Here is a 12,668-nt window from a genome sequence, read left to right on the forward strand (position 1 = left end):
GCTACCCTTTTAATGAAAAATGCCTTCCATCTGGTGTGACAAGCTGGACTTGTTCCTTCCAGCCCTGTGAAATGCTGCAAGAAATCTTCACCAGAGAGGCCCTTATAATTATGTTATTGTAGGTTCTCATCTCTAAGTCCCCATTCTCTTCTCTCTTTCTTTCCTTTCTGTACTCTACTTTCTAGCATCTTCACTCCTTATCTGTCCTCCTGAGTTATTTCAGACACGTGGATATGACAGCAAGCTAAATTCAGCGAGGTTGACCACAATCAGCTAACCCATTTTTAAAGGCGCTGAACCCTGTCTCCACCAGCTGCTAAGCGGTGCTTAAAAAGCCCTCCCCTTTTTTCTTAATCTAACTAGACAACGCCTTATGTTCGCTTTATAAATGAAGTGAAGCTCTGTTCAATATGAACTTTCATGCTCCTCAGAGCTGCATTTGAAACAAAAGCTGCGCTAATATCGCTGAGGCAGGTGGCATGCAATTTGAGATACAAGACCCACAGCCCTGCCAGTAAAGACCACAAACTTTTACTTTCTCATCAGTATAGTGGCTGCCAGCAGAGGGCTCAGAAATGTCAAGTTTAGTCAAATGTACCTGTAGGGAGAGCGTCTTGGTTTCTACATGGGAGGAAATGCTTCCCTTATACTTTGGAAACTGGTGCTTTCTTTTAATATAGTCTGGTTCAGTAAGCACCTCACATGTGAACAGCTGATGAGCACTGGATTTGAGAGAAAAGTTGGGCATGACAATTATATTGTTGGTCTGCAGAAGGGAATAGTCTGTCTATAGCTAATGCAGCAGGTTTATTAAGTTCAGTATCATACACAGAACATCTTTGAGGGCACAACAAAAAGCAGCATTTAGTAGCAGGCCAATGAACGCCCATGTTGGTGGCAGTGAATCTGTGCACCCAATGCGTGGCAGACACTCTAGAGAGCAGATGTTTGCCATATTGGTGATAATGTGGCTGCCTGACACCAAGTGCCATGGTTAGGTTAGGCAGGACGTTCATTCAAATCCCCTTGCCCATTCTCCTCTGAGCCTCACATTCTGATTCAGCCTGGGGAAATGTATCGCTGAGATTTTAGCAGAACCTTGCTTGCTTTGCAATGCCCCATAGCTCCTCACCTGGCCACAGACCTAGTGGCTGCTAAGAAAATTTGCAGGAAGTGGACTGAAGGGGTTTCACTGTAAGATGCCATCTGAGTTTATTTTGGTTGCTGCTCCCCTTATATGCATTGCTGTCTTTTTAGCACAAGCGGTCCTACGTGTGGTTATGTGCTTTTCACTTACAAAAATAAAAATTTTAAATCCAAAAAAACTTCCTTCAGAAATGCAAGAGAAGAATCATATAAGATTATTCTGTGAGTTACGGCAATAGACAAGGATTCAGGAGATCTGCATTCAGTTCTTAGCTCTGCCAGACTTCCTGTGACACCCTGGCCAAGTCCCTTAATCTCTGTGCCTGGGGCTATGGCGTCACGATCTTGTTTAGAGTTAGCCATCTCCATGTAAAAAAAACCCAACACTCCTTTTTTGCAATGAAGATACAGCCTTCAGTCCTGAGCTGTAAAATGGGGATAACACTACTACTCTTCTCCCACCTTGTTTTTATTTAAACTGCAAACTATTTGTAGCAGGCGCTGTCTCTCGCTGTGCGTCTACCACTGGGGCCCTGATCCTGGGAGGTGCCTCTAGGAGCTACAGATAAAAGAGGCACAATTAATAATAAAGGTTTTGCAGACCAAGTTAGGTCCTAATGACACCTGTGCTACCCTGCTGCCTTTAGTGGATTTGCACAAGTGTAACGGATTGGAACTAAGTAAACAATTCAGTTGATGCACAAGAAATACAGGTCAGGTCCCTCTCAGCTGTGCTAGCTCTGCAGGGCTAACAGGAGCATTCACAAAAGAAACTGAGCATAGAGTTAAGGTGCTCAGCACTATCCTGCACTCCTCAGGCCCTTTCAGAACACAGGAGTTTAATTCCCAAAACTCAAAATGCTGGAAAACCAGGATAAGGAATTACGGTGACACTTTGCATAGAACACAGACACAGTATTAACCATCCCCTTCCCTAGTGAGTCCTTCCAAGGAGATCACAGTATCTGGCATATCCCTCAGACTCTGCTAACCAGCAGCAAGTGCTCCCTGAAGTACAGTGAGAGTCTGCTGGCCTGTATGAATAGCAGGGCTGACTGGGAGCTGAGCAGGGCAAAGAGAAAGTGGCAGGGAGAAATAGGGTACTGGTCTGTTCCCAGGTCCTAGAGACATCTTTGCATGGGCCAGAGTTAAGGCTGTTTGGGGATATGTTTCTACTCTATATAGAATCTTATCCTGCCCTCATCACCGGAGTATCTGAGTGCCTTCCAGCAGTGGGAGAGAACTGTATGTGCTTAATTCCTGTGGGAGTTTGTTTCACATTCTTACACTGGCCCTAAAGAAAGCTCCATCTCCTGCCCAAACAAGCTTTTCACTTCTGTGTGGGACATGCCCACTTAACTCAAAATTTCCTGAGAGTCTCCCCCACTTGTGTTTTTCCCCATACTGCTAGCCTTCTCATAAAGGGAACTTTAATTCCCAGAACTGGAATGGTGGCACACCAGGATATGTGGAGTTAAACTCTTGAGGGAAACACCCCAGCGATTTTTGGCGGACACTGCCTATATCGTTTTAGGCTGGGTCCAGGGGAATCAGCCAAGGAAGGATCTGCGCTCACAGCTGTTGAAATCTCAGATCAGCACCACTTTCCGTAACTTGCCTGCTAAATGGTGTGTTGAGGGGGGCGGGAGGAGAGGTTAAATCACTGAGCCTCTGATTCCCTGAGCTCTGCCTTGAGAAGTCAGAGCCCAACTTCCCCCTCTCCCTCACTGAATCAGGCAGAGAAACTCCCCTGCAATGATGCTCACAAGAATCCTGAGGCAGGTAGTCTCTCTACATTTTCATATGCAAGAAAGGTCAGTCAACGGGCCCAGGTTTTAAATGCCAGTTGTCTGAGTGTCTGGTGATCACAGTCACTTGTCTGCCCTAAATTTTTTAGCTTGCCTGGGGATGCCTCCTAGATTGGTCTTCCTGCTCCTACCTGGGGAGCCATCCTGCCTTTCCTTTCCAGTCGGGGACAAGGGAACACCAGGTAAACAGAGGCAGTTTTGTTTTGAATTGTAGAGTTCAAACAGTATAGGCTAGAACTGACATGAATACTTCCCAGATTGAAATTTAGTGTTTGAACAACACTCATCAGCATGGCCACATTCAATTTAACATGAATCCAAGAAAGAACTCCAGAGCCACCTGTAGCAGGCTGAACACCCACTCCAGCCCTGAAGGGGTTGGCAAAGCCCTGCAGAGGGCTGAGGCTGTAGAAGGGAGCAAAACCCTGGCTGACTGGGGGAAGTGGCTGCAGCTGGGGCCAGGCCCCAAACTGAGCGACTGGGCCTTATAAGGTGGCCAGGGCAGCCGGAAGCTCAGCAGTCTCACTCTGACTGGAGAGAGACACAGGCCTGGCTGCTGGGGAACTCACTTGGGGACCTAGAGTGAGGCGGGGCTGGGAAGCCCCAGACCAGCAACTCCCAGGCTGGAGGGCTTGGTCCTAGGCCCACAGAGGTATTGAGCTTGCAGAGGAGCAACCTAAGGGTGGGTAAAGGAAGCCAGCCCAAACCCCTTGTTGCCTGTGATGACTGGCTGGTAGACTGCAGTCTGCCCCAAGGCACGGGGGCTAGACGGTGACTGGCAGTAGCCACGACTGAGGCAATGTAAGGATAGGGGTTCCCCTGGGTGGGGAGACTCAGAGTGGGGTACTGCCAAGGGGGCAGCACCCAAGACAAGGGCTCCGGGAGGGACACAAGGGCCAATGACAGGCAGGACACCTGGCCTGGAGAGGGCGCTCCGACGACTGGTGAGCTAATTCCCAAGACAACAAGCAGGAGGCGCTGCAGGGGTGAGTCCACTCCCTTATACACCCTTTGAAAAATGGCATTGTCTATGAAAGCACTGCTGCGGGTCTACCAGGATCTGTTGAGCTATCATACAGCAAAGCCATCTAAGGTGAGAAATTTGGGCTGGAGGTGGAATTGTCAGCTCTGATAGCTGCTGAAGTTCACCTTATTTTTCAAGAGACCAGCTTTTCTAGAGCAACCCACAGCAATAAAACAAAAAACCCCCACTCAAATACCAGACATCGGAAAACCTCCTCAAGCTTCCGCTGCTCAGAACAGAATCACCCTACGAAGCCTGGATTCTCATGGATGCAGACACATGCTAGGTCCTGTTCAGATAAGCTCTTTGGGAGAAGGGATTTTTAATCCAGGAACTCCTAAAGCTTGAAACTGGGCTGCCTTCCCCATCTCTATTTCCTGTACATTCAAGTACAAATATCCTTCATATGTGCTTCCAACTCCATTGTAGGAGGTCAACAACCAAAGACTATTTCTTGAAGAAATGTCTTCCTTTCTAGAGGATCAGGCTGCAGAGTCTTCTGGAGAGTTGTAGAGTAAAGAGTCCCACAATAGCAGGACTGTGCAGCACAATCTCTAGAGGAACAGGAGTTTGGGCACTTATAGGCCTTGTACGTGCTAAATTAACTGCATGAGCCACCTTGCAAAACAGAAATTAAGAGATTATGGGGAGAATTAACAGCCCACTCTCTGTATTAAGAAATTGGGATTTTTAGGATTTCAAAGCTCAATTTTCTGGAGTAAATGAACTCCAGAAACTGACAAAACTGGGAGACTGTCTGCAGAGTTTAGAGATGTACTAGGGAACTTGGTTTTCACTTGACAAGAGAATTACATGTTATGTGTTAGCAGCAGCACGTACTTTAATGCCAAACATGGATGTTTAGCATTGATTCTGCATCCCTGCAGGCCCTTGATTCACTAGAAGCCAGCAGTGTCTCCAAGGGACAGCAGAGTGTCTCTAGAGTTGTGTGCTGCAAAGGACACTGGAAATCCAAGTCCCATAAAAGCAATATTTGAACACAGAGTCATCACCTCTGAGTAAGCAACAGAACTAGCAGAATCTTGTCCCATTAATAATGTCCCAGCCAGCCCAAGAAGCGAATATGTCAATGCTGCGAGTCTCAACTAGTGGACTGCACGGTGTGTTTTCTAATAACTTGCATCAGAGGAAGAGCCAAGGAAAGAATACATTCAGTGAGGTGAATACCCCATACAGCCCATTGAGAGGGAATCCTGTGACAGAAGAGAAATTTGAACCTGACTTACGCAAAAGCTCAGAAGTGGAAAGGTTTCCCTACACAGAGTGCTAGGGAACATGTTCTAAAGTTCCTAAGTGACTCAGGAGCCTAAGACCCATTTTCAAAGTTTAGGTTCTCAGTCACTTCTGAACATGTGATTTAGACACTTTTTGAAAATGTTACCTTCCCTGTGAGACGCAAAACAACTTAGATCTTTAGAGCGGTTTCCCAAAACATTTTGTTTAGAAAAAAACATTGCATGGACTTACGGAGAGTTTTTCAACTATAGCTGTTTTGCCCTGGCATTGCTGCCCTTCCCAGGTAAGGCATGATGCATCAATCTGAAACAAGCAAAACAAATTTGGTCACAGCCTGCTTGGGAAAGTAAATAAACTAATTCTCTTCAATAACGCCAGCAAGGTCAGACTTACCAATGCTGTTCATGCACAGAGATTTATCAGAGCTCAAACTGGCTACACTCAGCTTCCCTAGGAAAAGTGAGGCATGTAATTGTTTGCATGGTTCTCTACGGAGCAATGAATTATGTTATGTCAATTACACACTTGCACTGCCTCCTGTAGCTAGCTCGATGGATTGCCAGTACTGTTAATAAAGGTAGGAGTCACTACTGGCTGCCAAGGGTACAAGGTAAGGAAATTAGTTACCTAAAGGGAGAGGGGAAAAAACAAATGCAGACGAAGCAATACAAGTAGTAATTGGTTTTTCCTGGTGGTCTGTGGGATTGGGTAATGATGACACTTCATAATCGGAATATATCGGTCAAAAAAGCTGCTTCAGTTGTGTCAGAGCAGGTGGTGTTTTTTTCTGGAAACTAAAGGAGGACAGGAAGAGAAGTAAAGGACATCAGACACACCCGGAACAGATAGCATAAATTCTTCATGCTTGCCAACAAATCTGGTACAATTACTTACAGAAATTTAGAGATTAGAAATAGATACGTCTTTCAGGGCCCCCAGTTCATTTCAGGAAAAAGCAGAAAGCTTTCTAGAGAACCATTCTAAAACTTCATCCAGTCTGGCTTTCAAGTGATTCAGACTGCTTCCATTTCTGAGCCCTTCTAGGCTGTAAGAGGCAAGAAGCCTGCCCTATCTGTGGTCCATTAAAGCTGCTTACTATGAGCACCAGAACAAATGGCCACTAGATGTTTGTTCTGACTGCATCCTCCGAAACTATCTCCTGTCAGACCAAGGCGATGGCTACACTAGGAGCTTACAGTGACACAGCTGAGCTGCTGTAAGCTCTCTAGTGTAGCCACTCTTAGCCAACAGGAGAGAGCTCTTCCATCGACTTAATTAATCCACTCCCAATGAGCGATGATAGCTATGTCGGCAGCAGAACCTCTTCCTCTGACATGGCACTGTCCACACCAGCACTTAGGTCAGTGTAATTACATAGCTCCGAGGGTGGCTTATTCACACCCGGGTGACATAAGTTATACCAACATAAGTAGTAGTGTAGACATAGCCCAATAAACTGGATTCTTTAACGCATGAGCATTAAAAACCACATGATCTTCCTTTAATAAATCAATCAATCTTGATTTAACTGAGCTTTACGAAGCCAAAAACTAATTGGAAAATTTGCACTATTGCAATTTTTATGTTTATAATCAAAGCAGTTTTCAGTGTCATTAATGGTAGGATTTCTTATCTGAAGACCACAAGAAACTGGGACATTAAAACTATATTTATTCAAAAACTTCTTATAAATCCATAATGGTACAATATCAGTGTATGTACAAAAAGCTTGCAATTTTAACACAGAAAAATTATTTAGCACTTCAAAACAAAGTTCAAATTTGTGAAAGCTTTCTGTGAACACACACACACACTTTTATCATTATTAATTTCATAATGCAACATTTTAAACAAAATTACAATCCAGGATCCAAAATCGTAATTTAGTTACCTGAGTCCCATTATTCAAACTGATGAAGGTGCTTTTAAGGCTTTCAGAATTTAAATGCTCAATAAGGAAATAAGGAAAGTCAGCTTTGAAGACCTATCTGTTCTCCAGCAAGTATCTGATTGCACTAAGCTGAGTGATGAAAACAGGTAATTCAACACCAGAAGAAGAAGAAACTGGAGCTGTTAACAGTTGCAACTCTTCTTTCAATGTCGTCTTTCTTTGTTTTCAGCCAGGCTCTTTACTTGAGATTTCCATCTCTGAACAGCTGTTACATTTTTCAGTATTTCGCTGGAGAAAGTAACTTTCTGAAATAAAGACAACAGTAGCCTGCTACAGCAGATACTGTCAGCAGAAACCCATTAAGTGCTAATTGCCCTGCTGTGAGTGGAAACTGGCACATGCAGGTATCAATCACATTTTACGAAGTGACATGGCATTAATGCTTTCAGAACATGCACCACAATTGTAGTCAGTAAATTTATTTAGTCTTCAGGACTTCAACAGTTTCAGCAACTGAACATGAATTCCTCGCTACAGAACTGAGGGCTACTGCTATGGACATCCACATCTAAAGCAATGCCTCAGCACTCCTCTTCACATCAGTATTTGTCACCTTCTGGCAAAGAGTCAACATCCTGTCTATACTGTTAATAGATTTTCATTAACTGGCCTTTGAAGAAGAACTCCACCTTACTTCAGGAGGCATGACAAACAAAGTGCTCAGTCAGTATGATCTGATATTCTTTCCTTCAAAGTCTTTTGACAGTAAATTTAGCATATGTGCAGATCAACCACGTTATTGGCAGAGATTTCCTCATCTTAGCATATTGGCTGTCGTAAGACTAGTCAGATGGCACTTGTATCCATGCAGACCTTTTGACTATCACTAGCAGCTAAAGTCAGATACTCAGGTGAATGTGAATGAGCTGAGATATCAATGCTTGTCATACAAGTAAACAACCTGCGCTTCATCTATAATCATAATCAGTTCCTTATAACATTTTACGACTCCATCTGAAAAGGATCTGGGGATGATAGTGGAGAACAAACTGAATATAGTCAACCATGTGATGCAATTGCAAAAAAGGCTAATATTCTGGGGTGTCTTACTAGGAATGTCATATGTAAGACATGGGAGGTAATTGCCCTGCTCTACTCAGCACTGGTGGGGCCTTAACTGGAATAGTGTGTCCAATTCTGAGTACCACGCTTTAGGAAAGATGTGGATAAACTGGACAGAGTCCAGAGGAGAGCAACAAAAATGATAAGAAGATCACCTGACCTATGAGGAGAGGTTAAAAAAACGGGGCCTGTTTAGTCTTGAAAAAAGAAGATTGAGGGAGGACCTGATAACAGTCTTCACCTATGTTAAGAGCTGTTATAAAGAGGACTGATCAATTGTTCTCCATCTTCCCTGAATTTAGGTTAGATACGAGGAAAAAAATTCTACCTGAAAGGGTAGTTGAGCTGTGGAATAGACTTCCAAGGAAGGTTTTGGAATCCCCATCCCTGGAGGTTTTTAAGAACAGGTTGGACAAACACCTGTCAGAGATGGTCTATGTTTACTTGTTTCAGAGTGGCAGCCGTGTTAGTCTGTATCCGCAAAAAGAACAGGAGTAGTTGTGGCACCTTAGAGACTAACAAATCTATTTCAGCATGAGCTTTCGTGAGCTACAGCTCACTTCTTCAGATGCACAGAATGGAACACACAGACAGGAGATATTTATACATACAGAGAACATGGTCCTGCCTCAGTGCAGGGTGCTGGACTTGACATTCTCTCAATGTCCCTTTCAGCATCACATTTCTACGATTCTGTTTGGACACTCACATTCTCCATTTCTAAAACCTCAGTCTTCTCTTCAAACACTTCATCCAGGAGACATCCAGTCACTGCAAGCCCTGGTGGAGCAGCATTTCAACCTTTCTGACTTGTGACTGTTCAGTACATCCGAAGATGGGACTGCTTACAAGCACAGCACCAGCTATTACCTTGTCAGTTTTGTGTTCTAGTTTATGGTATTCTCAAAACAAAAGATGAGAAAGATGGCTTGGGGGTGGTCTTTTTTGGTGCCGATGAACATTAAGTGTGAAACCTAACAGAAAACTCTGTGTAAAGTCAAATTCTACAGAAACGAGTACAGAATAGCCACTTCAGTTGTTTAAGACTAAAATAAGAAAGTAACTTAAGTAAATGTAAATTAAAAAGATGTAATTTTTTTTTGAAGATAATGATTTTATCTAACCTACTGTACTCTGCACAGTACACTACACCACCTTGTTGCTCCCAAGCTGTTTATTCTAGTGGTTCATAAATAAGTTAGTGAAACACTTGTCCTTGCCCTTCAGTGTCATAATCACTATAACAAACTGCTTTCATATAACTAAGATCGGCAATATCCATTGGTACTTCAAACATGCCCTGTACCTTGTTGAGCTGCCACTTTGGACTAATTCAGTCAGGACCAAGCAGCTCACACTGGCCCCAGAGGGCTTATGCTCAAACAAGCCTATTTTTTTTTATTGTTCTTTCAAAATATGGTCAACACCACACTAGCCACCCAGCTGTCCAGGTGATAAAGTGATCGCCTGTTAAGTGCTTCAAAGGATCACCTGTACATCCATTGTACCCTGCCTCCATCAAGTTACTATAGTTTAGGCTTGAAATTAGACAAAAGTTTCTAATAAGCAGAGAAGTGAAGTTCTGGAACAGCCTTCCAAGGGGAACAGTGGAGGCAAAAAACCTAACTGGCTTCAAGGCTGAGCTTGATAAGTTTATGGAGGGGATGGTATGATAAAACTGCCTACAACGGCATGTAGCCGATCTGTGACTGTTCGCACCAAATATCTCCAATGGCTGGTGATGGGACACTACATGAGAAGAGCTTTTGAGTTACTACAGAGAATTTTTCCCCAGGTGTCTGGCTGCTGGGTCTTGTCCAAATGCTCAGGGTCTAACTGATTGCCATATTTAGAGTCAGGAAGGAATTTTCCCTTGGGTCAGATCAGCAGAGAGCCTGGAGTTTTTTCACCTTCCTCTGCAGCATGGGTCATGGGTCACTTTCAGGTTTAAACTAGTGTAAATAGTGGATTCTCTGTAACTTGAAGTCCATAAATCATAATCTGAGGACATCAGTAACTCAAGCAGAGGTTATGGGTCTATTATAGGAGTGGGTGGGCGAGGTTCTGTGGCCTGCAATGTGCAGGAGGTCAGATTAGATGATCATGATGGTCCCTTCTGGCCTTAAAGTCTATAGCACACACATTAAAAAAAAATTCTTCACTGAACTTCTGTACAAACACACAGACACACAAAATGAGCCGAGTGGCTCTGTTGTGTATGAACCAGACCTCAAGCAGACTAGAAGCAAAATGAAATCCATTTCTAGCCACAGATTCCTGATGCCCTTCGAGAGTCAGCATAGAGCTCAGATGATTCAGAATACCATCTTCTTCATTTTGGTTCAGTCTACTTCTTTTAAACACCTGTTGCTTTAAGTGGTCACAGGACAGACTGACTCAGATGCCTTTCTGGTCTTTGCTTCATTTCTGGAGAAAGGAATGAGTCTGGCTTTTTTGGCATGGTCTGAGGGCTCTGGGTATTTCCTGATGTAAAAGCTGGCTAACCCCCCTTAATAGATTACAAGCGGCCAGTAGGGTGGGGGTGAGTACTGCTCATGAACACAGTAGCCTAAATTTTTGTACTCTCTCTTTTCCTCTGCCTCAAAGCACGAAGCTCCTGCTCCAAACCAGTCAGTACTACCCAGATAAAGGGAACATGAAATTTTACACTTACCAATCAAGTATTAACACGCAAGGGTCTTTGTCTGAATGTGTATAAAAGGTTTGTAAAATTTGTGTAAGACAGAGTCTTTTGTACCAAGGTACAGGCTCTCCTTTTTCTGCAAAATAAAGCATTTTTCCTTATCCCTGTCTGGCTGTTAATTGGCTCTCAGCTAAGCAAACCCAATATTTCGGTAACACTGAGAAACAGGTATTTGGGCTTGATTCTTCTCTTGTCAGAGGACACGTGAGAAGGGCTTGTCATAGCAGTGCATGCCCTGGCTGTGCAGAGCTGGTGGAGGAGCGGTTGAGCAATCCTCTAAGTGCTGACCCCAGTTCAGGAGATCTCAGGAAGATAAACTATTGGCTACTGAAGATTCTGGCTGTCCTTGCTTGTGGAAAAAGGACCAAGTGTAAATGTTTGGCGATTAAGGGCCCATGTCCTGTAGGGATCTATAAGGAAGATGTAACTGCTGAAAAAGCTCTGCCTAAGGGTCCCTTGTGAACACTGTCTGTGAACATATATAGAAGGCTGACTTACCCCGTCTGGGTCACTACAGGAGAAGTTTTGGTAGGGGGTCCCTGCAGATAGTGAATTTGGTAGCTGAAGTAGAGGCCAGAAGGAGCACAGCAAGAAGCAGTGGTAGCTGGGACAGACTGCTGAACTCTCGCACATCCTCTGGAAAAATAGACGCACCTTCTGTGGTGCTGCTATACAGAGGACGCAGGAGCTGATGCCTGCATTGTGAAGGGCATGGGGCAGGCACTGATTATGGAGGAAGTGGTGCCCTCAAAGTCCTACCAGTGCCACCTCCATTGGGCCTGCTCTGAAATAGCCACTCTGGCCTGCTTGCAGGAGGAAGTTGCAATCTGGGTCCTCTTGCTGGATGAAGGGGCTTCCACCAATGCACACTTGAAGGGGGAGCAGAGTGTACACGTCCTAGTCTCACTGTCTTTGTTACTTCAGTAGTTTTCTCCACCCTGCTAATGCTTCGGCTGAGGAGTGGTTATGGTGGAGATGGGAGCTGGACAGCTCCAGAGGGATTTAATCTGGGGACTCCCACAAAATATATTTGGAGCAAGTTAGGAGTAAAGTTTTCAATTCTTGTGTTCTGAGGAGAAATACAGCATAAAGTCTGAGAACCACATGCTGCAGCTACCAGGCACAGCTGGAACTTACCAAGCTTCATCTGACTGCCAGGTCTAAGCCTGCTTCCTATGCACCCAGTAAAAGGGAAGCCCACAGTGGGAATGGAAAGCCTGGCTGTGAGGTACAACAATTTCCCTATGCCACTGTTCACCACCTGGTGTACAGGGAGCTTTCCTGGCACCAGCCTATAGGCAAAGGGAGTCACAGAAGTAGACTGAGTAGAGAGTTGCTAGACCTCAGACATGGCTCCACTCTGTGCTCGAATGGAGAATGAACATGGATAGGTTGTTCAGGCACAATTAGGGCCCTACCAAATTCATGGCCATGAAAATTGCATCATGTACCGTGAAATCTGGTCTCCCCCTACATGAAATCTGGCTCATGTGCTTTTATCTACACTGTACAGATTTCACAGGGGAGACCAGCGTTTCTCAAATTGGGGGTCCTGACCCAAAAGGGAGTTGCAGGGAGGTTGCAAGGTTATTTTAGGGGGATTGCAGTACTGCCACCATTACTTCTGCGCTGCTGCCTTCAGAGCTGAGCGGCCGGAAAGTGGTGGTTGCTGACTGAGGGCCCAGCTCAGCAACGCCCCACCAGAATCAGTGCAGG

At 44.6% G+C, this 12,668-nt stretch overlaps 1 protein-coding gene across 3 annotated transcripts in view; it reads right to left on the bottom strand.

Annotated features, from left to right (window-relative positions):
• Positions 1 to 12,668, bottom strand: part of NUTF2 (nuclear transport factor 2) — a 57,372-nt gene that overhangs the window by 11,529 nt on the left and 33,175 nt on the right. For 2 of the 3 annotated variants that reach the window (XM_050922484.1, XM_050922483.1), the window contains exon 3: positions 5,467 to 5,538. The exons of the other annotated variant lie outside the window; for it this stretch is intronic. In XM_050922484.1, the coding sequence (XP_050778441.1) occupies positions 5,467 to 5,538 (72 nt within the window). The remainder of the gene's footprint in view (positions 1 to 5,466; positions 5,539 to 12,668) is intronic. 3 annotated transcript variants of the gene reach the window in all.

The sequence above is a fragment of the Gopherus flavomarginatus genome, chromosome 14 (assembly GCF_025201925.1).
Source record: "Gopherus flavomarginatus isolate rGopFla2 chromosome 14, rGopFla2.mat.asm, whole genome shotgun sequence".
In the NCBI taxonomy this organism is placed as follows: domain Eukaryota; kingdom Metazoa; phylum Chordata; order Testudines; family Testudinidae; genus Gopherus; species Gopherus flavomarginatus.